The sequence below is a fragment of the Trichoderma atroviride genome, chromosome 2 (assembly GCF_020647795.1).
Source record: "Trichoderma atroviride chromosome 2, complete sequence".
NCBI classification, from domain to species: domain Eukaryota; kingdom Fungi; phylum Ascomycota; class Sordariomycetes; order Hypocreales; family Hypocreaceae; genus Trichoderma; species Trichoderma atroviride.
The window spans coordinates 1,717,932-1,740,636 of record NC_089401.1 but is presented as its reverse complement, the minus strand read 5'-3'; the positions used below and the strand labels follow the sequence as shown (position 1 = coordinate 1,740,636).

Here is a 22,705-nt window from a genome sequence, read left to right as displayed (position 1 = left end):
ATGCCATCATTGATGATAATCTGCATGAGGAATTATCGTCACCTCTTCTCTGAGCCAGGCACAGCTGAGCTGCAGCGGCCCACTAAAGCGCGAGCTAAGGCGGTTACCCCAGCCACCAGCTTGTTTGTATTGATGCATTGGCGCCAGCATCACAGCTGGAGGCGAGCCGGGATCAGTTGGTCGTGCATGGGTCGTTAGTTTCTTTTGACTGCTGTAGCAGCTGACAAGGCTCAGTTTCTCACATGCGCATGTGCTTCTGACTTCAACTTTCTGCCTCTCCATCTGCGCTCTTCAATTGAGGCCTCATCTCGCCGACGCAACAAGAGGCTCTGATCGCCCCCCCTACGATGGCCTCTATTCCGAAGATGCTTCTCTTACCGACAACGATTCTCGCCCTGGTCGCAGAAGTGGCGGCAAATCAACCATTGGCCACTGCTATCAAGAAACAGTTGCCAGACGCCAACGAAAAGTTATTTCCTGACCACCTAGCTTTTGAGCCGCTCCCAGCGTTGAACCCGTTCGAGACGACCGTCCCCACGAACCTTTGGCTCGATGACCAAGAGGATAAAGATGCCAGCTCCAGCAGTTTGACGAAGCGATACCATCCCGCCTTCGCATACCACTTTCAAGAAGCTGAAGAGGACTTGCTGAAACGGGCCGCAGATGTCTTGGCGATTCTTCAGAACAGGGCGGCATGTCCCTCGGGAACAGAGAGTTGCTCAGGCATTGGCTCCCCAGATAAATGCTGCGCGGATGGGTCATACTGCACAAACGTATCCGATTCCGACGCTGAGCAAATTGCATGTTGTCCCAATGGCGCTACCTGCGGAGGAGGCGTTGGTGCCTGTCCCTCAAATGCTGTGAGCTGCCCATCCGCGCTTGGTGGCGGCTGCTGTATTCCGGGATATGTCTGCGTAGGCGTTGGATGTGAGTGAAGAGCAAATCCAGTCCGTCGTTTGCTTGACGTGCGACCAAGACTCATGCGAAGAATATGTGTAGGCGTTCCTAGTGCTGCAGCATCTAGCTTTCCGTCGTCAACGGCACCGCCGCCTCAAACCACGCCCCCGACTCATTCAACCGCCGCAACAGGTAATCCATCAACCGTGATAGTGACTCTCGTCGTCACTGAAACATCAATCCCTCCTCCGGTCACGCAAACGTTGACAGTAACAGCCACAGGCCCTGGAACCGAGACCGCAACGGGAGCGCCGCCATACAGACCGACAGACGCTACTTCCACCTCTTCTACTTCCACTTCAACCTCCTCGGCGCCCATGACAACCCAGTCAGGCGAAACTCAAAGTGGCTGTCCAACCGGCTTCTATGGTTGCCTGGCCACTCATGGAGGCGGTTGCTGCCGCACCGACCGCGATTGCCAGACGTTCTCCTGCCCGGCGTCATCCTCGACAATCATCTCCCATGGCGTCACCGTGGTTGTCCCTGCAGACGACGTGCCCACCGCGACGGCATCGGATAAGTGTGCAGGCGGCTGGTTCTTGTGTGGAAAGGATGCAGGATCCGTGGCCGGATGCTGTCCCAGCGGGTACAAATGCGGCACAGCAAGCTGCTTCACTTCTGCTGCCTCAGAGACCAACTCCGTACAGAAGCAAGAGCCGGAAGCTCCAAGTAAGAATGCAGCTTCTTCGGCTGTTTTGAGCAGCAGCCTGCTGGTTATGGGTGGCATCACTGGATCGCTCCTCCTTCTCTTGGGTGTATTATAGTGATGGAATGAGAGGGGGGGTTAGTTCTCTTTTGTTTCTACTGCTACTTATTCGGCATGTAACGAGCCATACGGCGTAACGGATATATGACTGTTTCTTTATTTAATGTTGATCTACCTTTATAGATGTACTAGATTAATGGCAACATTGTTTTCAAACACCAACAAGCTCATAGCTACCAATGCCTTGCGTAGTCTCAACCTTGAGTAGTCTCAACCTTGAGTCATTCGTTGTAACTCTTTGTCTGCGGTTTGTCGCTTCCCGTTATGCAATTTACGCGCTGTTGCAACCTCTCAAAGTGCAGTTTCCAGGTTTCCAGATAAGCTCCAAACAGGGAGGAACAGTCACTTAGCGACAAGGTTCATCACACAGCAGGAAAGAGACACGCAGACTGCCTGTATCTTCTTCTTTGCTCAGCCTTCAACTTAATTCTTTTCAACTCTCAAGTTTATCCATCCCAGTATTGCTCGCCGTGCTCTTTTGTTTACATACAGAATTTCTTTTCTATTTGCTTTTTTTGGACTTCACCAGGGCCAAAGCATCATCATTCATCATAGACTCAGCTTCTATTCAGACATATTCACCATGAAATATCACGCCGCCACCATTCTTGCTGCCGCTGCAGCAGCTCTGATGACTACCGTCTCTGCATCCGCCGCCGTTGTTTGCTCTGAAAGCGAATTTGGCGTCTCTAACCATTCAGATATCTGTCGGGTTGACAGCGTGACACCTCAGCCAGGAAACGACTTTACTCTTCCATGTGTTGAAGTCATCTTCAGAGACAACACATGCCACTTTGAGGCCAATGAGCCCAACTATGCCAAGGCTCACGAAGACTGTCACTGCAGGGGAACTACTTTCTCTGCCTGGATTGAGTGCCAGAAGTGTCTCTTGGAGCATGGCTTTCATGGCGAGAACGATGAGTACTGGAGCAAGATCCTGGATGCGGCATCAAAAGCTTTGTGCACTGGGACTCCAACAGCCGCAGCTGTCTCAACCTTGTCTACACCGGCTGAAGCGGGCACCGTGATTCCCACGCCCACCAGCAGCGATGGCTCACCAGTCGAAACATTCAAGGGCGTGAACCAAACCGCAATCGCGTCACAAGGTCCTTGGGCCTTCAACCAAACCGCCGCTCCCGCTGCAGGGGCTGCAGAGCCTCAGAAGACTTGCATTGATGGCTTCGATGTGCAACAAACCAACACCGCTGTACCTATCGATCCATCGATTACAATCGATCCAACCCTTCCATTTCTGCCAACCAACTCATTCACATCTACCAACAGCTTGGAGCCAATTGTTACAACCCTCGAGTGGCTACTTCCGGGGGAGAATCCTGAGTCAGCTCCATTCTCTGATCATGAATCATCTGGCGCCGTTTCCTCTTCTTCATTCGGGAAGTCTGGGTTAGCCGTTGCGATTGCTGGCGCTATTGTCATAGGTGTATTGTAACAGAAAGATCATTGGGGGAACATTGGGATATGCAGGTTAGGCGTTGACTGGCAAATGGGATGGGCTTCAATTGTATCATAACGCCTTCAAAGGCATTCTAGTAATCGAGTATGAGTAATGCACTTTCATTTTCATGATCTACACGTGGGCCGTGGTTATATGATGCAGTATCAGTACCTACATGGGTAGATAAAGTGAATCCGCACCAGTGTACAGTGGAATCAATTCGCCAAAAATTGTGCTTTTATGCCTATGAACAAGTATACGTTTATAATTACATTATTAGATTTTATTTTTCGCCTTGAACTAGTTACTCTGGCATGAACTTGAAAGGCTTGGCCAGATGCTCCTGGCAGAAAGGCAGTTTGCCGGCGGTCCAGATTTCAGTGTCCTATTTATGGTAGGTTAGAAACAGATATTCTCGAGACTCAAGGGTGATTAAAACTCACAGGCTTCAAGTTCTTCTTAATCTCGGTGTCGAGAGTGCCAGCCTTGAGGACAATGATTTCCGGGGCAGCTGAAGGGTCGTGGGCAATGGGAGAGCCGCACTCGGAGCAGAAGAGTCGGTCGACTTTGTTTCCGGAGGCGGCCGTGCCGGTCCACGTCTTGACGGGGCCGTTGATGGTCAGCTTGTCTTTGGGGACGACGGCGACGAGAGCTGGCAGGAATTGAGTCAGCAATTATGTCCATGTAAACTTCAACACGATGTTTCCAAAGGCAAGTGTCTGCATACAGTAGGTTGAGCCAGTCTGGCGTTGGCAGTCGTCGCAGTGATCGTAGCCGGTAACGAGGGGTGCGTCGACGTCGGCCGTGTAGGTGACGGCTTTGCAGAGGCAGTGTCCGGTGAGAGGCATGGTGATTGGAGGTTATGTATGTATAGTTCTTGGGAAGTAACTGGTTATTTTTCTAATGCAGAAAGAGTTGTTAGAGACGTCAATGAAGGTGTAAAAGTTTGGTAAAGATGGATAAAGGCAAAGATATATAGCTCCTTGGAGAGGAGAGCTATTACAAGCTTCGCAACTAGATTGGCGGGGGGATTTCGCAATTGGTGGTTGGAGCATACCGAAATGTAATTTCAGCTTTTGGCGGGGCTGTTTGAGGCACGGCGCTGTCGATGACGTGGGATTCAATCAGGGTTGTGACGTGGAGCTATTGCTGGTGGCTCGTTGGTTGAAGCTTAGCTGGAAGGATTGGAGATGCATATTGGAGAGAGAATCATTGGCCTTTATATCTTTTTTCCTCTCTCAGCCAAGGTTTTTGTTTTTCGATATACATATTCGGGGGGTAATGCGGTATTCTTCCAAAATCCCCGTCATTGGAGAAGATAGCCTATCTGACGCCCGAGCCGGTCCAGGGCATCTGCATTCCGAAACTCAAATACCGTCTTCTCAGTTTGATCGGCTAAGATTGGAGCAAAGTACCATCAGCTGCCCGGCACGCAGTACTATGCACTATTCCCCGTTGGATGTCGCTGCAAGCAATATAGCCACGGGTCTCGCCACCCATTGGCTGCAGCTATTTGTCATGAGCTGTTTAGATCGAAAAGTGGCTCCTAGACTCCAGCCGATGCAGCATATCGAATAGACAAAACACCTCAAATTGTTAGAATTTGGAATGAGCTGCAGGCGGGCCCGCTCGGTCGTTACGCTGGTGCCTTTGATTTCGCCGCCCATTGTATCATGCTTGTCTTGTTAGATGCGGCTATTGCATCTCTGCTGCATTTTGCCGCACGGCTAGCCATGTGCTGACTCTTGCGGGACTCTCCTCGGTAGATCAGAAACTCAAATCATTTTGCGGGCCTTTGCTATGATCCTAGCTATTACAACGTCAGCCTTGCTACTATTTTCCATAGAGTGCGACTCGTGTAGCATAAAACAGAGGCGGTAGAATTAGTAAATACCTTCCGACGGATAGATGTTTCCGCGTATTATACGCGGAGGCAAAGTATGTGGAAGCCGGCCAGCTGAATATAGACAAGATACGTAATAAGCCTCAGATGCCCCGAGACGTTGGCCCGAGAAGCTTCTGCATCTAAATCCTTATATGCAGCGCTAAGTGCCAATAGTGACATCCTTTGGCGGCGAGAAGAAGGATGCCAACCACCAGGCCACGCCAAAACGCCCGATCAACTCTAATGCGTAGACAATCTCGGTCATTCCAAAGAAAAGCCGGTCGGCTAGGAATATTCGGACGAGTAGAGTCCGATATGAGCCTCGAGTTTCTTCACTCGAGTGCCCAAGAACGAATGCATCCATGGGAGAAATTCGAAATCTTCGAACGTCTTCTGCATTTATCGCGGGTTTAGCTCTGTCAGCGGACGTCATCGGGCGCACAATCCTTGCTGGTCGACGTCGCAACTTTTGTATCAGCTTGAAGTACACAAAATCCCCGAAATTCGATACATTTAGTGGTGGAGGCTGCTGCTTCAAAAAGAGTTTGGGTAATAGTTCAGGCTCATCAACCCAGATAGTATGATTTTCAGCCAATTCGCTGAACATGGCTTCGAAGTCATGGGCGTAGTGAACAAATCGAGAGTAGAAGACAGGTGTCAAGATACGGATCTCCATGTACTGTGCTTGCTCTGATTGACGAGGCGCTTTGGAAGAAATGAAGGTTTCTTCTCCACTTTCAAGGATCCCGCTCGGCACGTATTTCACAGTCAGCGGATTTGGCGATTGCTCGACAAGAAAACGTAGATATTGGCGAAAAATCGGCTCCAGTCTCCTCTCAGTATCATCTGCCAACCTACCAAGACTGTCTTTCAATGGCTCCGGTCGGTACCAAACATGCAGTTGATGGGAAAAGAATAAGGAACTTGCTTCCTTGACGATTCTGGGGAATGTTAAAAATCCAGCCCAAAACCATGTGAGAATAAATTTCATCTTGGCCAATGGGCTCATCTGTGAAGCCATGATAGCGTCGCCTTCTGAGCGCAGCTGGGCAAAGAGCTTTGGCTGCCCCTTTGATGAGGTGAGATTAATGGTAATATCGATGCCACAGAAGCTTCTCAAACTATTTTTGAATGGATCCCTAGCCAACAAAGAATAAGAGCCATTGCGAGAGTTGAACGGAGAAACATGGAAATCCTTCCTCCATGAAGCCTCTATCTGCGTATCGGGAGGCTTCGAATGGGCAGTCCCAGGGGCAGAGATTCGTGTCGCGTCTTCTGCGGTGTCACGAAAGACCAAGTATGGTCTTCGCTCGCCAAAAGTGTTGTTCACCTCCAGAACGATAGCAGAAAGTACGTTATCAGGAGAATACAAGTACCAAAATGAGACCGGGTTGAATTGATATCCTAGAAATTTTGGCGCAGTAACAAGAACAGCAGACGGATAGTCGGCCGGATTCGCGCCCTGTATCAGTCAGCTTCCATTCGCTCGTCATTTTCTCGCCTCTGACATACCTGAGATATCAGATAGTCATCCAGTTTACCGCGAAGTCCAAGCTTGTTGCTACCTCTTGCCAGGTAATCGCTAGAGTCCACACGGAACCAATTCTTCAAACGCCAAATACCAGATAGCCAAGTTGTGGGGGTATCTGGTTCATCCACGGAGATCAAGCCGTTGACACACCCTCTATACCCCACAAGTACGCCAACAGTCAGATATGAGTAAGAAAAAGCATGTGTCTTCGGGATTTTTCTTTTGTGCGTTACTCGGCATGGCATCAAGTAACCCGTTTTCAAATCATCAAGAACTTGGCTGGCTCCTCTTGGTGCGGCCCCAAAGAATCGATAGCTTGTCCAAATTGCAAAGGCCAGGGTCAATGTTGCAAGCGTATATTTGGAACGCGCCAGATTATAGCACATTGATAAGAGCGACGAGCGTAGATTCCAAGCAGCACATGTAAAGAAAAGAGTGCGGTCCAAGTAACGATTTACCACATGAAGAAAGAGGATAAAAATTGGTAACACAATTGGCCAGTAGCTCTCTCGCACTCTGTCAATCCAATCTGCGGCTACTATAACAGCGTTGAACGGTGAATCATCGGCCAAGCCGTCCATGATGGGTGGTTATGTCGTCCTTGGAATAGGCCAGACTGCGAAAGGAATATGTTCTAGAGCCATAATCAGCCTCTAGAAAAAGGGACGCTACCAAAGTAGCGGCAGGCACTGAGATGCATAAAGATGCCCAATCAATGAGACGGAGAAATAGCAGTGGTGACCAGTCCTGTAATAGAGATGCCTTTTCAGGTGATATTCTCCATGCTGCTTGCTCAATTGCAAAACAACGGGCTGCGTCGTGATGGTACAGACTCACACAACGAAGGAAAATATCGTGAAGAGGGGTTTGAGCAAGAAATGATGGGAATTACCTCTGAAAGGCCAACTGCCCATCAAGGTGTCTCTCAGCGTTGCTCTCCAAGTACGCTCGCTATTCGGCAGACGCCCTTAGTCATGGCCATGTCGATGCCGTCATTCACAGCCAATCGACGCCATTAGGTAAGCCGGGGTACTCTAGCACCTTCCATGGCAAGGGCGATGCGCGAAAAGCCCCACGGAGGCGCCGTCGACTAAATCTGTCTTGCCGGTTGAGTCAGATTGCGGCAGCCCTTCTTCCACTCTCCATCTCACACGTTGCTCCAGGGATATATTGCCGGCAGTCGCCCCATCTCCAGACTTTGCTCCTCCATATACCAATCCATTGAATTTATCCATTGAATTTATCGCTCTTATATATACCCAACGCGATCACATCAAAGACCACGACAGCTTTTTTGACCGCTTCAACACCATCTTAATCAACCACCATGTCTGAAGATTGGGATTCCGCCACCAAGATTGGAAGCCGCGTTCGCGGTGCTGGTGCCTCAGACCGCGAGACCGTCATCCGTGGAAAGAGTGCGCTGAACGCTGCCGCGAGATCCGGCGCTGCCATCAGCACAGAAAAGAAATACGCCAGCACCAACTCAGTATGTCGATTAGCCATCCAGATTGATAGCAATTGCCTGTAGAAAGCGAAACTAACAATATTTACTAGACCGGTGGTGGCAGCGAAGGCCAGCGTCTGACCAAGGTCGACCGCTCCGATGACATTATCAAGCCCAAGACAGTCGGAAAGGAAGTTGGCAAGGCTATCGAGCAGGCCCGCCAGAAGTTCGAGCCCACCATGACCCAGGCCGAATTGGGCAAGAAGATTGGCGAGACATCAGCAACTGTTGCTACATACGAGCGCGGTACTGCTACGCCTGACCAGACCATTCTCTCCAAGATGGAGAGGGTGCTCAACGTCAAGCTGCGGGGCGCCAACATTGGCGCCCCGCGCCTGGGCCCCAAGAAGAAATAAATCAAAGGGGTCGAAAGAGAAGGGAGAAGGGAGAAGTAATATAGCACAAGGCAAGACGCCGCGACAAAGCGCGTGGCTTTATTGTCTGGTGGCTGTTGCGTACGCGGTGCGCTTTAACCATGATAACAAAAGGAGTACAAAGCTGTTTCGATAGATGGGTTATGGTGCATTCTTGCTCGTATAGCAGAGAAACAGGATGTATTGGTCCGGTTCACGCAGGATTTTTGGCGTTTTACGTGGGATGATCAAGAATTTAGAATTCAGAATGTGGACAAACACCCAATTTTGCCTGCAAGTTCACTTTTGCTTCACTTTTGCTTCATTCGTCTTTCGAACATGTGCCTCGTTTGAAAATGGCCGCGGGTTTATGAATTATGTACTTGACAAAAACTCAACAATATTTTTCCTCTTCTATCCATGAAATTATCGCCTTCCATACTTGAAGTGAACCATCACACCTCGCCCATACACATAGTCGCCCATTACACACAAAGTGCACTCGCAATCTACAAGATGGCGGCCGATAATTTTAAATTCCAAGACACGCAAGAAAGCATCATAGATCGAAAGAGACCGTTAAAGGGCTTGTCTGGCAGCTTCTCATCCAACATTGGCCAGCGCATTTCGCCTTCCAACCCCCAAGACAATGTCAACACCTCGCAAAAAAAGAAGAACCGTTCTGTCAAATCCATCATAGCTTGGCTCGAAGAGGCATCAGCCAATAATGGCACATCAAGACTTTCTGGAGACGATATCAAATCAGTTCACTCAGTCGGTACAATTTCCTCGACGGGTTCGAATTCTTCGCTGCTCAGTCGACAGACCATGCCTGGGGCGGCAGATGTGGAGGAATATTCTTTGACGCTGTTGAAGTACAAGCAGTACTATACCGATGTGCCACTAGGAAGGTGTCTGGACGCTCAGGAGAAGGATGGTGCAGCAGCAACATCGAGCAATGTACGCGTTGATGCATCCGAGGAGGCTAGTCTGCTAGGGGGGGTCGCAAGATGATACTCCGGAATTTGATTTGTTCTCAGCTTCGAGAGAACAGCTTTCCAGGCTAAGCCGCTGCATAGACTCGGTGCTGGTGGATGAGGAGGAGTCGAATAGTCTGAATCTCGGTGGAAATGATGGCCATCTGCATCGTCGAAGCCCCCAAGAGGTGTTGGCATTTTAGAAGAATGTTCGATTGCAGCTTGAGATTTCGGAGGATGAGCTGGAGGATTAATTGGATAGATGTGGTTTGAGTGTATAACAAGCAATCATCAGCTTAATTTGCGCTGACTACAAATTGAGTGACTACATTCACAAGGAGAACCAACTCTATGAAGGTCTTTAAATAAATAATCATGTCATATTTTCTTCATGATGATACAAGCTCAGGCATGGTGCAATGATTCTGTTTTTATTATGTAAATGCAGGGTAGACATAAGTGCTGGTGAACTAGAGCTAGAACTGCGGGACTATGGAAGTGGTAGCGGTTTCTGAGCTTCGAGTTGCTATTGTCATCCAGCCGCCCAGCTGTAAATAGAAACTTTCAAAATTAATTACTAAATGCGCCGCCAGCATCACATAGTCTCTGGACGTGAGGTTCTCTTTCTAGGTATAGGGGCGGTCGTTCGACTTCAAAAGGCTGAGATGGATGTTGGATCGGGTTATAAAGCACTTCGCGTGTGAAAGGCTTTGGCTCGTATCCTTGTCGTCTCCGATGCTCTATCATTCGCCGCATTGTAACATAATAACTCGCTGTATAAATTGAATCTCGTCTATGATTATGCCTTGGCTGAATACTTAGCTGCGGCCTTGTCAAATAGGCTGCTCTTCTCCTCCAAGTCCAATAACAGCTGGTGGTTGGGGTTGGCCTGCTTTAGTGATCTGAGGCATGTCAGCAGTTCGTTCTGTAACAAAGAATAGTGAATACATACTCGAGAAGCTCGTCGGTGCTGTTTCCGGAAATGGAGTTCAAAACCAATAAGTTGGCAATGCCTTCAGCATTCTTTGGGTCCTTTTCTATAGCCTGCTGCAAGGCAGACTGGGCCTCCTCAAGACGGCCAAGATGTATCTCGCAAACGGCCTGTGCGATGAGGCTGGGTACTGAGAAAGTTGAAGAGCCCTGCGCAAGCTCCTCATAAACGTAGAATGCCTGTTGGTACTTTTCGCCGCCCTATTGATACTTTAGCATTTGTACACCAATCATCGTTCCTTCAATCGCTCTTACCACTCGGACTCCAACCCAAGCCTCAGCCAGGTTCACCAAGAGACTATCTTGCGCCCATCTTCGTGCAGCGGTAACCTCCTTCACAGCTAGATCGGTTCGGTTCTGTTGTAGGTGGATCTGGACTATTAAAGCGACAGCGTCCACTATAACAAGCCTTTAGCAACTCTGGGACCCATGGTGTAATAAAAAATATTCCTTACAGCTTCCTTGGTGTTGCGAAAGCAGCGCAAGTGCCTCCTCAGACTTTCCAGCAGCTTGTAGAACCGTGCCGCCAACAACCTGAACGGTAACGTTATCGGCCGCCGATGAGGCCAGCTTCTCAATCGTCGTCAATGCCGCATCGGTCTTTCCAAGAGTGTACTCTGCGAGAGCGCCGACAGCTTCCAGGTCGGGAACGGCCTCGCCTGCGACATCTGCAACAACATCTTCGGCCTGGCCAAGGGCGATGCGGGCTCGGAGCTTCAGTACTCGTACGGGCAGCTCATTCTCAGCGGAGAAGGATGATGTGTCGAAATCGATGACCTCCTGGTATTGTGACTGGTAGAAGTGGGTGTGAATGTTGATCAATTCACCTTCTGCGGAATACGGGTCCATTTTGGCGATTAGCGACTTTTGGCGATGTTGCGTCTTGCTGTCTCTAAAAGAAGGATACCATCATCAACCATAACTGGCCTTCCAGCTCAATCGCTCTCCAATGGTGGGGTCCCCTGAAAGGGAACGTGTCATGCGCCACACACGTGTGGCTGGTGGGATTTTTTGTTTCTGCCCAATAAATGAGGCATGGATTCTGACTCGCCCCAGCAAGCCACGCTCTCGTTATCGAAGCCCCAATCAGGAATAGCGTTGACCCTATCGCCCACAAAGCGAGAAATCACCAAACTCTCCCAAATTTCGCTTTACTCCCGGAACTTTGCATCACCAAACACTCAAGTAACGACACCGCACACCGTCGTCAAAATGGTACGTTATTGGCTGCTGTCACCATCGATGCTCAGTCGACCCCTTTGATACCCGATTTACGAAAACGATCCTTTCGAATGTTTGCGTCCGCACGACATGGCAGTCTTTGCGATTGAGAACGACGATATTTTGTGCATCGCATCTCGGCGGGGGGAGGAAATGAGGGGGAATTATCATGTCGCCATATCGAAAAACATTCCGAACATGAACAATTCCATCGTCAAAACCCGAGCGCTGTGACTATCTAATGCTGGAATATTGATCAATCGACGAAGACTGCCTTGTGCCGGACACGCGATCGCTTCGACTTGCACCGTCGCCTTTGAGCAACCACCGCGACCCAACAGATGGCTGACATATTCTCGGATTAGGTCAACATTCCCAAGACCCGAAACACCTACTGCAAGGGCAAGGAGTGCCGCAAGCACACCCAGCACAAGGTCACCCAGTACAAGGCTGGCAAGGCCTCCCTGTTCGCCCAGGGTAAGAGACGTTATGACCGGAAGCAGAGCGGTTATGGTGGTCAGACAAAGCCCGTCTTCCACAAGAAGGCCAAGACCACCAAGAAGGTCGTCCTGCGGTTGGAGTGCGTCAAGTGCAAGACCAAGTTGCAGCTGGCCCTGAAGCGATGCAAGCACTTCGAGCTCGGGTATGTGATGATCAGCGTGGGCCTTTTATGCGTGGCATTTACTAACTTGATGGCTACAGTGGTGACAAGAAGACGAAGGGTGCTGCTCTGGTGTTCTAAATGCGTTGTTTTCCGGTCTTACCAATTCTCATGCTTCTCCTCGCGGCATATGGGCATCATGGAACTTGGCGAAGGGGGGGTTACTGGTCCTTAATTAGAGGACGGCGGCTCATAGGAAACGAAATACAAAAGATTTCTTCATGACCGCATTCATGCGATTGTACTGGGATATGCCTCGCAGTGTTTAAGGTTGGAAAAAGCCAAGCCGAGATAGTATTCTAATTCACTACGACCTGGTGTCTCTTGCTGGGCAACCTCTAGTTCACGGGACAAAAACTCAGACTAGCGAACATGAAAAAGATGAAAGTCAATCGATTCAAAAGGATGATTCTATGGCATGTGTATTCCCGTTTGTTTGTCTTTTGTATCGATGTCTACGTCTTGTCTATCTAATTCTAGATGTGTCTACACAAAAATCGATGTCTAAAAACCCTCGCCCAGCAAAACAGTGCGGCCATGTCCATACCACACAGGACCATTACGAATATCCAGTCCTTTTTCCTGTCCAACAATCCACTCGCCGATAAACTGAGCATCTTTCTGATCCCACACCTCATTCTCCAGCCAGCTATTGATGTCATCGATGGCATTGACCCACTTCTCTCTCTTTTCGGGAGTATCATGCTCTTCGTCTGTCAGGTATCTGCCCAGTGTAATATGCGCGCTGGGGACCTGGTATCGAGATCCGATCTCGACGCCTGCATCCTTGACCTTGTCAAAGATGTCTCGTCGGAGGTGGTGATATGTGTAGTCGTCTCCCTGGACCACAGCGTCGGAAGACACATCAGGTGTGACTGGAGCTGGTGAAAGCGTAGTTTCTCCAAAAGCTGGGAGAAACGAAAGAGCAAAAGCGGAGAGGTCGTATGATACCATGGGTTTGACAAGACGAGACCGATGGGTGTGGGTATATGAAGCAATAGAGGGAATGGCAGGGCGTAGAGTAGAGACGAGAGACCCAATCTCCGGGGGGAGTCTTTGAGAAGGCGACTTCAAGGGTGGTCAAGTGCATCCTGTGAGTGGGCATGAGCCAGATTTCTATATGAATATCCGAGTTAATATTGGATCTATGCTGCTGCGAATTGGCTTCGAACGAATAGGTACTCACTTGGCGAAGCCTGCTGGAGACGTGCTTGAATCTGTGCAGCCAACTCGACCACGTGGATTGGGGGGCGAGCCCAAACCGTCAAGCAGTTGCGCTCATCGACGAAGCCGGGCTCCATCTCTGGATTTTCAAGGCGAAGGAGGCATTGGTCAATTACGAGCTCCTTGTAGTCTGGGGACAAGAACTTTGCCTTCTGAAGAGCGTTGCGTTTGGTGCGGTGGGCATGATATAACGCCTGGATTTCTTGCTACAGAAGATGAACCATGAGCATTTCGTTTTATGGATGCAAAGTTTGTAAAATTTTGACAAGTATATAACTTGGATCTATTGGGCACTTACAGGCTTGTCATTGCAGGCTCGGATGAAAGCCTCATAGGGGTTCTCGCCTGGCTTCAAAACAATGCCAGACAGGTCTTCGAGCTTATTTTTTGCATCGGTGGAATACATGACACTTCCCATGATTGCGAAATCTTGTATCTTTTCCCCCTTTTTTTAGAAAACGATTAATAAATCATCAATCAGTTATTCTTCAACACGCGTCTTCTATCAGTATGAGTATTTATTGAGTCATGCTGCGCCCTTGGGCTGTCGGGCGACTCCCCACTCTCGCAGCTCGGAAAGCGAATATAGCATGACTAAGCAACCAATGAGATGTGTAGCCCAACGTTGCGAATTCATGAATACGAGTCGGCCGGGTAGCAAATAAGCATCCGGAGCGGCACTAGATGATATTAAGGGTCGTGTATCTCCCTGACCAACGTGAATATTGAAGCTTATAGCTTAATTGACCAATCTCTTTGGGGTATCTTAACCCGAATGCTAGGCTCATCCTTGCCGTCTGAAACAAACTCGAGCAGTTGACAGTCCTCAACAGCAACACCGCTAGCAAACTGCGATACCACGAAATCCAGCCGTGTTCCCGTCTGTCCCAACACTACCATTGGAGAATGCCAAGTTCCTGCGCCGTAAGTGACAGCCTGGCTGCTTGTAGCGACAAAGGCGCGCAGGAGCTTGAGATCCGGAAACCCTCTCCCGGGTAGCCCCTCTCCAGTCGGCACAGGTAAATCCTCGTCTTTAGAGCTAGGCGGGAGGCTCGGAGCGACAATGACCAGGTACGATGATGCGGTAGATGTCATTGGTGTAAAGGTCTGTGCTGTGAATGGGTGTCGTTCGAGGTGTCGTACCGTGAATGTGTTTGCCCCGGAAGATGAGCCGTCGGCGCCACCTCTTGCAGCGCAGACGAAGATGCTCATGATGGGTTCGCCCTTGCAGCTCGGAGCTTGGCCGTAGAGATTCTTGAGGCGGCTTACATTTCGATACTGGATTGCGGAGCCTTGGTTCGCTGAGAAGGCGTTGGGCGGTAGGGATTGAGCATGGGCATCGAATGAGGAGGGGTGGACGTCGGGTCGGGGGTTGGAGACGACGTCTCCGAAGGATGAGAAGGCCTCGTGAGTAAGAGGCTCTGCGGTGATTTGTATATCGAGAGCGCCAATGTTGAGCTGGATCGCCATTGCGCTGGGTGTAGTTGGCGAGAGGCTGAGATATAAAGGTGATTGAGTAGAGATGGACGTTGATGAGAAATCTCTGGCTATATACGTGTAAAAGGACCACGAAGTATTACCATTATTTAATATCAAGATAGAGAGCACAAATCCTGCATCATAATCCCACGTATTGAGCTCAAGATGAATCTGCGGTCTGCATCTCATGTACATGGATCAAGCATCACGGAAGCTGCCGACCACGATGCGGGCTTTGGGCTCCGGTGCCGGACCCGCCCGGCGCTGAAGCGGGTGGCGGCGCCTTTTTCCTCATGTTTGGATTGGCAGAGGCTTGATCTAATGCTACCTTCCAGATCGACTTGTGTCTCGGTTGTATTGCAGATTCGATGCAAGCGGAATTTAACCTTTAATAAAATACCATGCAGAAGCACATCTCCAGCTTCTCCAGATCCTCTTTGGCTCCTCCATCCATATCGCCATCCAAATGTTACCGCCTTTCTGTAGGCCAAGCCTCTCAACTTTTATCTTTTGGGGATCGGCGGTAAAAAGCAAAGACTCCGTTATCGCGCGGATACGCGGCCAGCTCTTGTTCCCATCCTTACCCCCGCGGCCCCACGACCCAAACCTCTTGTCGCTTAGCCCTTGCGCGTGAGAAGCAAAGAGATTGGCTGCCTTTGATCTGTTTCTTTTTTTTTCTTTTCTTTTCAGCAAGGTACCTGCAGCTTCAGTTGGTGGGAGGGGTCTCTGTTTTTGGGGCGGCAGAGACGGCTCGTCTGTGCCGAGCGACTGGGAAGGATGGCGAAAAAGTTGACTTGGGTAGCATCATCGACGGACATGTCTAAAAAATTATTTCTTCTTTTTTCTTCTTATCCTTATCTCTTGATTCTTCGCCGTCTTGTGCCTTTAATTTCCGCAGTTGTTGCTGATCTCAGACTTGATATCCCGACTTGAAATCTTGTGTGTTATTGCTTCAACTCCATTACAGTTAGTTGACGCCGAGAGTGATATTTACAAGCAACAAACGATACCGCCCACTTTTTTTTTTGTTGCTCTGTCGAGGCCGCGTGACCTCAGAAAAAGCGAAATAGATGAGGCACAACAAATCCGATAGCGACGATGACGAGTCGGTCAGCGAAGTTGCCGTCGATGCTCAACTCAGAAGCTCAATAGACGCCGAATCCGTGAGCAGCTATGCGGAAAATGGTCCGCTTTCGCCTACTACCCCTCCGTCTGTGAGCCAGAACGAGAGTAAGAGACCGATATCATGGAGCGAGTTGCCTCGGAAAGACCAGCTTTTCATTATTACCATGGCGAGGATGAGCGAACCGCTTGTTCAGACGTCACTACAGGTGAGACTTACACCGAACTTGGTGGCTGGACGACTGTCAAGCGTTTGGCCAAACCAAGATCCAAACACCCCCTCTCTCAAACTTCTCACTTGAAGAAGGAATATACTTTCAAAATGTTGTAACTCATACTGGGGCTTTCTTTTGTCTGCCGCTCTGAAAAAAAGGCCTACATGTTCTACCAGCTTAAATGGTTCGATCCGTCGCTTCCCGATTCCACAATCTCCAGCCAGGCGGGCGTCCTCCACGCCAGCTTCACGGCCTCACAGTTCCTCACGGCGATGATGTGGGGTCGCATCGCCGACTCGAAGCGCGTGGGGCGCAAAACGGTTCTGCTCATCGGCTTGTTGGGGACGAGCATCTCCTGTTTGGGCTTTGGATTCTCGACGACGTTTTGGCAGGCGCTGCTGTTCCGCACGCTTGGCGGTGCTACGAATGGCAATATTGGTGTGATGCGGACGATGTAAGTGCTTCTCGTCATAAGTCCATCTAGTGAGGTGGGTGGTGTTGGATGCTGAACAAAGTCAAAAACAGGATCAGCGAAATTATCCGCGAAAAGAAATATCAGCCAAGAGCCTTTCTCCTCCTGCCCATGACTTTCAACATCGGCGTCATCATAGGCCCCATCCTCGGCGGCATCCTCTCCGATCCAGCTGGCAGCTACCCAAATCTCTTTGGCAACATGCCCTTTTTTGTTAAATTCCCCTACGCAACTCCCAACATCGTCAGCTCCTTCTTCTTATTCTTTGCCGCCGTGGCTGTTTGGCTGGGCCTCGAGGAAACCCACGATGTCCTGAGAGACGGGCCGCCAGACCTGGGCACCAGACTGGGGAAGAGACTCCTCACGCACTATCGAAAGCGGTTTGGAACTTCGCCCGAGGCGGAGGGATATTCGGCAGTTCCGGCGTCTGACGTTGAGCTGAGGGCGGGCGAAGAGGACGCGGCCAGGCGGAAGTCGACGAAGCGGTACACACAGAGACTGGCCTTTCGACGCATCTTCACCCGCAACGTGCTCGTTACGCTGGTGGCGCAGTTCTTCCTCACCTTCCACGTGGGAACCTTCAACTCGCTCTGGTTCGTCTTCCTCTCGACGCCAACCTCGGACCGAGAGACTCGTCTGCCGTTTTGGTTCACCGGCGGTCTCGGTCTGCAGCCGCGATCCGTCGGCATGGCCATGGCCATCCTGGGCTTCATCGGCATCAACATGCAGCTGTTCCTCTACCCGACCATATCAGCCCGCCTCGGCACCATCAAGTCGTGGCGCTTCTTCCTGCTCTTCTTCCCCGTGGCCTACTTCCTCGTGCCCTATCTCTCCGTCGTGCCGAGCACCGCGCCGCCCCCGGAGGCAAAGGCGGGCATTCTGATATGGATTGCCATTTGCGGCGTGTTGTTCTTCCAAGTCACGGGTCGGACGTTTGCGCTGCCCAGCCAGGCCATCCTCGTCAACAACTGCTCGCCGCACCCGAGCGTGCTGGGCACTGTTCACGGGCTTGGGCAGAGTGTTAGTAGCGCGGCGCGGACGATTGGACCCATGGTGGGTGGCGTTGTGTATGGGTTTGGCTTGAACAAGGGCATTATTGGTCTGGTGTGGTGGGCATTGAGTAGTGTTGCTGTTTGTGCGTGCTTGACGAGTCTAGTGGTGAAGGAGGGCGATGGCCATGAGATTTGGCTGGAAGGCGATAAAGAAGATGAGCCGAGTACAGGTTGATAGATCTATGCTGCTTATTAAAAAGCAGCATTGAGATAATTCATCATTAGACGTTGGAAATTTATGTACGAAGATGCACATTATGCGAGCAAGTCGCTTTGACAATCATAAGAGGAAAAAGCCATAAGATAACTGTAATCGTAGTCCTATCCCCCTATTATCCACTTCATTAATAATCATTATTTGTTCCCATGCTCCCCCAACGCCATACATGCAGACTACTAGAAACATCTTTATGTAAACTCCCTTGGTTTCTGGCTTGAGCCTAAATCAAGAGGCTCGTCTTCATAGCTGCTCCTTCCATCACGAGTTCTCGCGCCCCACGAGGCAGCATTCTGGAGCTCACTCTGCGATGACGGAGGCTCGTATCCCGGAGGAGGATGATCGGGATATACTGGGGCCGCAGCAGCACCTGAGTAGGCGCCAGCCGAGTAGGCAGTATTTCGCCATGGCTGTGGCTGTTGCTGCTGGTAGCTGTGGTTGAGGCCTTCAAATCCAGAGGGTCCCTGTTGGCGGCGCGGCATATTGCGCTTGGCCGCCCAGATGATGTAGCCTAAGAAGCAAAGGACTAAGAGGAAGACGATGCCGAGGACAACGAGGGCGTATTTGCGATCGAGCGCATAGCCAAAACCACTGCAAAATTCAGCGTCAGCAAACTTTGAAGCGTAGAGCAGGAAAGGGGGAATACAAGTCTTACATGTAACCATTGGCAGCGCCAAATATCATGACAATTCTCCCATTCCAGACATGGATTTTGCCGAATCTAGTGGCTTGCTGCGTCTTTCGCCATTTGAGATGATGAAGGACGCCAAGTACGACCTGGTTCAGCATGAGAAAGATGGTGATGAAACCAAGGATCTGATGCAGGGAGTGAAATCCACGAGACTAGAATCAAAAGAGACCCAATGTTAGTGACATGTGTAATAGAACAGAATAAGACCCAGACAGAAAACCAAGGAAGCTTACCCGTCGATAGTTGAAGCTTGTCAGGATGCCAAAGGCAAGGCCCGTCAACACAAGGCAGAGAGCAAAGGTCTGATTGAACTTGTGAAGCTTGGCCCATTTTTCCGTCCTAATGAGGATCGAACCCAAGGGAATCAGAAACATGAAGCTAAAGACCATGAAGGAAGCGTGCGCAGCGGCCTTCCAATCGTAATTGCCCGTGGACCGGCTGTTGAGCGTCGTGCCCTCGCTAACCGAGTCCATGGTCAAGACAGGCAGGTCAGCTCGGCCTTGGGTCCGCTTCATGTCAATCGTAAAGGTGCCGTGCTCGCTGTGCATCTTGAGGCCTGCATTTGGATCGTCACTAGTAAACCTCTCCTTGGGGCCTAGAGCGTAAATTGCCTGTTGGTTGGGCGACGACACGTCGATGTAGCCTTTGCCAGTTCCGCCGGCGGGCCAGCTTCGACAGTGCTCATTGCAGACGGCGTTGAAGGTCATGTAGCCGTCCTTGACGCCGGTGCCGTTGAACGTCTGGAACTTGAGGTCGGGATAGTATTTGGGTTCGTAGTTGCCGTAGGCCAGGCGGGGAGAAAAGGTGACGTTGTTTTCGTTGTTGTCGCTGCGGTAGAGGATCAGGAACAGCGCGCCGGCCATTTCGTTGCTGCCGAGGCCGATGGCGCCCCAGGAACGGTCCGTCGACACGCGCAGGCTGAAGTAGATGTCTGTGTTTCCATTGTCGGGCACGGTGAAGGCAAAGGCGAGGCTGCCGTCGGGGCTGATGAAGGTTGATTGTCCCGTGGGGTTGGCAGAGTCGTCGGCGCGAGCCGGGGCTGCTGCAAAGGCTATAGATTATGCATAACGTTGATCGCTGGTCAGCAATTTTGCGTGGGCACAGCGGCGAAAAGAGGCACAGCAAAGGAAATCATAAGCAAGCATAGGACGCAAACGCATGGGAAATGCTCACCAGCAGCCGTCAGCGCGGCGCGCCACAGATTCTTCAGCAGCATCCTGTTGCCAGAAATGTTGATTCTTCTGCAGGTGCTCGATAACAAGCAAGTAAACAAACCGCAAATAACGATGATGCACGGCTCGGCTCCCAGCACTCCAACTCTCTGCGACTCGGTATCGCCACCAGTGCAGCTGGGAAGAAGAGAATGCGGTTTTGGCGAGCTTGGACAAGTTCAGCTGCTGCGACGGCGAAAGCAGCAGCTCGATGGATTATAAGGCTGCGTCGTACCACTAAAGCGATAGAGTGGTGGATAGTGCCATGCAGAGCGGCACAGGTGCAGGTACCTGATCTTTTAGCATGGAGGCGGCTCAACTGCCTCTGTCCATCCCTGTTCCAGGGCTGATTTCGCAATCATGAATAGTAGGGCAGAGGAGCAGCTGATGCATCTGCTTATATTGAGGACGCTGTACATTGCATACGCGTATTAGTTTGCTGCCTTTTCTCCATGATTCGTACATCTTCTAAACACCATCGTCCCCTCTTGAATTCAATAATCACAGGCAGTCCTGGTTTTTCACTTGTGTTTGTTCTTGCGCGTGTTTGGCTCAGCACCGCATGGGCCTCGATCCCGATTTTCTTATGGAGATCCGTCGCGAACTCCAGTCTAGGTCAAGGATAGGCTGCGGAGGGAGCCAATTGCTGGCACGCGATTGGTCCCTTGAGCGGCACGCGATTCCCCAAGCGCAAGCTGTGGCTACCATTTAGTCTTGCTGCCGTCACATGCAAGGATCAGCGAATCTGTGGAGTCGCGAATACGAAGCCCGATTTATCCAGCCAGTGCGGTGCAGCTATTCCGGTGTCTGACGTACACGATTGATTGGTTGGTTGAGCATCATACTTGGGAGCAAACCACGTTCTCGAAATGAATGAGGCTCAGATGTACGCGTATTCGTCCTAACTAGGAGCATAAATTATTTCTTTTCATTTCATATGGTATGTTATCTATGATAAACTCCATGGTCAGGCCAAAGGCACGATCGTACAAACATATATTTTTATACAATTGGGCTACTATAAGCGACATAAACTACGAAATAAAGGCTACATATACTTGAGAAAAACAGCCATAGTATCATACAATTCATTGGAATATTGCAAAACAAAAAAGACCCATTCACATACTCTCATTACACCATCGGTCAAACCTCTCTAGTCCATAGGATACAATGAGAGTGGCGTGGCAAAACTCATCCACGTCCGATGGCTTGGCACTGGTAAACAATTGATTCCCATCAATACAGCGCACACTATTGACGAGATTCTGTTGATATTGATTGAACCAAGAAGATGGTGAAGTTGCTTCCCACAGACCCGCGCCACCGGAGAAGATGATGCCGCCAGGGCAAGGAGCCCAGCTCTGCTTCAGAGTCAGGTACACTGCCTCTGTGAGCGTTGCGGCCAAGTACGTGCGGCGGATGGACTCGGAGAATATCCATGCCTGCCATGTAGACGTGATGGAGCCGTCTGTTCGTAGCTGCGTATCGACCGGCCCGTTGCTATTCCCGCCCTCAATCGATGCGTCGCCGTGATCTGAAGAGAGAGCAAGATTGGCGCTCTGCCACATCTGTCGAGCCCACAGCGAGAGAGTATCAATGTGCTTTTCAGCCTGGGCGCGGGCGCGAATGTCGCCGTCGAACAGACGGATGATTTTGTATATCAGGAGAGCCTGCGTCCTTGCGAGGTGGCACGCAGAGTCAAGCATGACGACTCCGAAATCTTCATTGGCGCTGGCACTATGGCCGCCGACTAGGTTATTGGCGCGGTTCTCGATGATGCGCATCACCATCCTTTCGGTTGCGGGAGTCTTGGATTGGTATGCTGATAGGGAGGCAAACGCATCTTGGATACAGTCTGGCAGATGGATCTTCCATAGCTGGGGGTGGATAAAGGGACAATGGCCTTCGCTCGCGTATTGCCTCAGCCAGGTGTGAAGCTGGCTGATAAAGTACGTGAGGGCCTCATCGCTAAAGGTGATTTGAGAGGGGATCGAGTTTGTGCTATGGTCTATGGTCCATGATGATGGCGAGAGAAACCACGGATGCCGCAGATCCTCTGCTGTTACTGACTGGCGGGCCGGCGTGTGGCTCTCGTGCTGCTGCAGTTGCTGCTGCTGCCGTTCGCCACTACCGTGAGACGCCGGACTCGGAAGCAGACTCCTCTCGCTCGACGCTGGAACGGCAGACACGGCGCCATCTTCCGCAAAGACGAGATCGTACGGCGGCGTGATGCGCGGCGCCGGATAGCGACAGATGACCTTCTTCTCCAAGCAGCGCCGGCACGAAGGCGTCTGCTTGCTACAGCCGCGCTTCGCTTTAGTGCACGCAATGCAGGCTAGGCGCTTCTGCGGAGGAAAACCCGACATGGCGGGCTGGAGTTTTTTCTCTTGGATATGAGATTCGAGCGTTTGCCCATCTATCGCCTGATGCTCTTATTTCTTTTCAAGGCCCGGGGCCGAAATTTGTTATCCCGGCGGGCTTTCTTCCGCCAGGCGGAGCCGGGACTCGGGGCTCTGCATGGGGTTTTATAGGTGACGCCGGCGGGGAATTTTCCACTTGCGGACGGAGAACCCGCCGCCGGTCACGCATTTTGTAGGCGCCACATCGGAAGGCACCAAAAAGACAAATTATGTATGTGGGTGATGAGAGTCTGAAGGGAATTTATATTAATAAACTGATTTCCTCATGTTCAACTCCGCTGCTTTGAGGCGGACT

The 22,705-nt window shown here is 50.7% G+C and overlaps 14 protein-coding genes across 14 annotated transcripts; 6 read left to right on the top strand and 8 right to left on the bottom strand.

Moving 5' to 3' along the window:
• Positions 1-166: 166 nt before the first annotated feature.
• TrAtP1_003334 (uncharacterized protein) lies at positions 167-1,881 on the top strand. Its single transcript, XM_066111837.1, has 2 exons — positions 167-927; positions 1,000-1,881. The coding sequence occupies exons 1-2, from the start codon at positions 348-350 to the stop codon at positions 1,719-1,721; spliced, it is 1,302 nt and encodes a 433-aa protein (XP_065967916.1). The 5' UTR covers positions 167-347; the 3' UTR covers positions 1,722-1,881.
• Positions 1,882-2,306: 425 nt separating this feature from the next.
• TrAtP1_003333 (uncharacterized protein) lies at positions 2,307-3,173 on the top strand (the record flags this gene model as incomplete). Its single annotated transcript, XM_014087837.2, has 1 exon — positions 2,307-3,173. One exon carries the CDS (start codon positions 2,307-2,309, stop codon positions 3,171-3,173), a length of 867 nt encoding a protein of 288 aa, XP_013943312.2.
• A 310-nt stretch (positions 3,174-3,483) lies between these two features.
• On the bottom strand, positions 3,484-4,027 carry TrAtP1_003332 (uncharacterized protein; the record flags this gene model as incomplete). Its single annotated transcript, XM_014087385.1, has 3 exons — positions 3,484-3,564; positions 3,623-3,831; positions 3,907-4,027. 3 exons carry the CDS (start codon positions 4,025-4,027, stop codon positions 3,484-3,486), a joined length of 411 nt encoding a protein of 136 aa, XP_013942860.1.
• A 1,197-nt stretch (positions 4,028-5,224) lies between these two features.
• TrAtP1_003331 (uncharacterized protein) lies at positions 5,225-7,176 on the bottom strand (the record flags this gene model as incomplete). Its single annotated transcript, XM_014087835.2, has 2 exons — positions 5,225-6,526; positions 6,577-7,176. 2 exons carry the CDS (start codon positions 7,174-7,176, stop codon positions 5,225-5,227), a joined length of 1,902 nt encoding a protein of 633 aa, XP_013943310.2.
• A 746-nt stretch (positions 7,177-7,922) lies between these two features.
• TrAtP1_003330 (uncharacterized protein) lies at positions 7,923-8,458 on the top strand (the record flags this gene model as incomplete). Its single annotated transcript, XM_014087834.2, has 2 exons — positions 7,923-8,084; positions 8,153-8,458. 2 exons carry the CDS (start codon positions 7,923-7,925, stop codon positions 8,456-8,458), a joined length of 468 nt encoding a protein of 155 aa, XP_013943309.1.
• A 513-nt stretch (positions 8,459-8,971) lies between these two features.
• Positions 8,972-9,469, top strand: TrAtP1_003329 (uncharacterized protein; the record flags this gene model as incomplete). Its single annotated transcript, XM_014087319.2, has 1 exon — positions 8,972-9,469. The coding sequence occupies one exon, from the start codon at positions 8,972-8,974 to the stop codon at positions 9,467-9,469; it is 498 nt and encodes a 165-aa protein (XP_013942794.2).
• Positions 9,470-9,812: 343 nt separating this feature from the next.
• Positions 9,813-11,345, bottom strand: TrAtP1_003328 (uncharacterized protein). Its single transcript, XM_014087833.2, has 4 exons — positions 10,878-11,345; positions 10,678-10,820; positions 10,385-10,623; positions 9,813-10,334 (listed from the first exon to the last, which is right to left on the bottom strand). The coding sequence occupies exons 1-4, from the start codon at positions 11,269-11,271 to the stop codon at positions 10,232-10,234; spliced, it is 879 nt and encodes a 292-aa protein (XP_013943308.2). The 5' UTR covers positions 11,272-11,345; the 3' UTR covers positions 9,813-10,231.
• Positions 11,346-11,593: 248 nt separating this feature from the next.
• On the top strand, positions 11,594-12,708 carry TrAtP1_003327 (60S ribosomal protein eL42). Its single transcript, XM_014087832.2, has 3 exons — positions 11,594-11,637; positions 12,009-12,286; positions 12,346-12,708. The coding sequence occupies exons 1-3, from the start codon at positions 11,635-11,637 to the stop codon at positions 12,383-12,385; spliced, it is 321 nt and encodes a 106-aa protein (XP_013943307.1). The 5' UTR covers positions 11,594-11,634; the 3' UTR covers positions 12,386-12,708.
• Positions 12,709-12,808: 100 nt separating this feature from the next.
• On the bottom strand, positions 12,809-13,258 carry TrAtP1_003326 (uncharacterized protein; the record flags this gene model as incomplete). The annotated part of the gene is made up of 1 exon (XM_066111836.1): positions 12,809-13,258. The coding sequence occupies one exon, from the start codon at positions 13,256-13,258 to the stop codon at positions 12,809-12,811; it is 450 nt and encodes a 149-aa protein (XP_065967915.1).
• Positions 13,259-13,449: 191 nt separating this feature from the next.
• TrAtP1_003325 (uncharacterized protein) lies at positions 13,450-13,946 on the bottom strand (the record flags this gene model as incomplete). Its single annotated transcript, XM_014087831.2, has 2 exons — positions 13,450-13,734; positions 13,827-13,946. The coding sequence occupies 2 exons, from the start codon at positions 13,944-13,946 to the stop codon at positions 13,450-13,452; spliced, it is 405 nt and encodes a 134-aa protein (XP_013943306.2).
• A 314-nt stretch (positions 13,947-14,260) lies between these two features.
• Positions 14,261-14,998, bottom strand: TrAtP1_003324 (uncharacterized protein; the record flags this gene model as incomplete). Its single annotated transcript, XM_066111835.1, has 1 exon — positions 14,261-14,998. One exon carries the CDS (start codon positions 14,996-14,998, stop codon positions 14,261-14,263), a length of 738 nt encoding a protein of 245 aa, XP_065967914.1.
• A 1,079-nt stretch (positions 14,999-16,077) lies between these two features.
• TrAtP1_003323 (uncharacterized protein) lies at positions 16,078-18,043 on the top strand (the record flags this gene model as incomplete). The annotated part of the gene is made up of 3 exons (XM_014087830.2): positions 16,078-16,338; positions 16,503-16,798; positions 16,870-18,043. The coding sequence occupies 3 exons, from the start codon at positions 16,078-16,080 to the stop codon at positions 18,041-18,043; spliced, it is 1,731 nt and encodes a 576-aa protein (XP_013943305.2).
• A 233-nt stretch (positions 18,044-18,276) lies between these two features.
• On the bottom strand, positions 18,277-19,992 carry TrAtP1_003322 (uncharacterized protein; the record flags this gene model as incomplete). Its single annotated transcript, XM_014087829.2, has 4 exons — positions 18,277-18,676; positions 18,741-18,928; positions 19,010-19,827; positions 19,950-19,992. 4 exons carry the CDS (start codon positions 19,990-19,992, stop codon positions 18,277-18,279), a joined length of 1,449 nt encoding a protein of 482 aa, XP_013943304.1.
• Positions 19,993-20,974: 982 nt separating this feature from the next.
• Positions 20,975-22,472, bottom strand: TrAtP1_003321 (uncharacterized protein). Its single transcript, XM_014087828.2, has one exon. The coding sequence runs from the start codon at positions 22,354-22,356 to the stop codon at positions 21,109-21,111; it is 1,248 nt and encodes a 415-aa protein (XP_013943303.2). The 5' UTR covers positions 22,357-22,472; the 3' UTR covers positions 20,975-21,108.
• Positions 22,473-22,705: the final 233 nt, after the last annotated feature.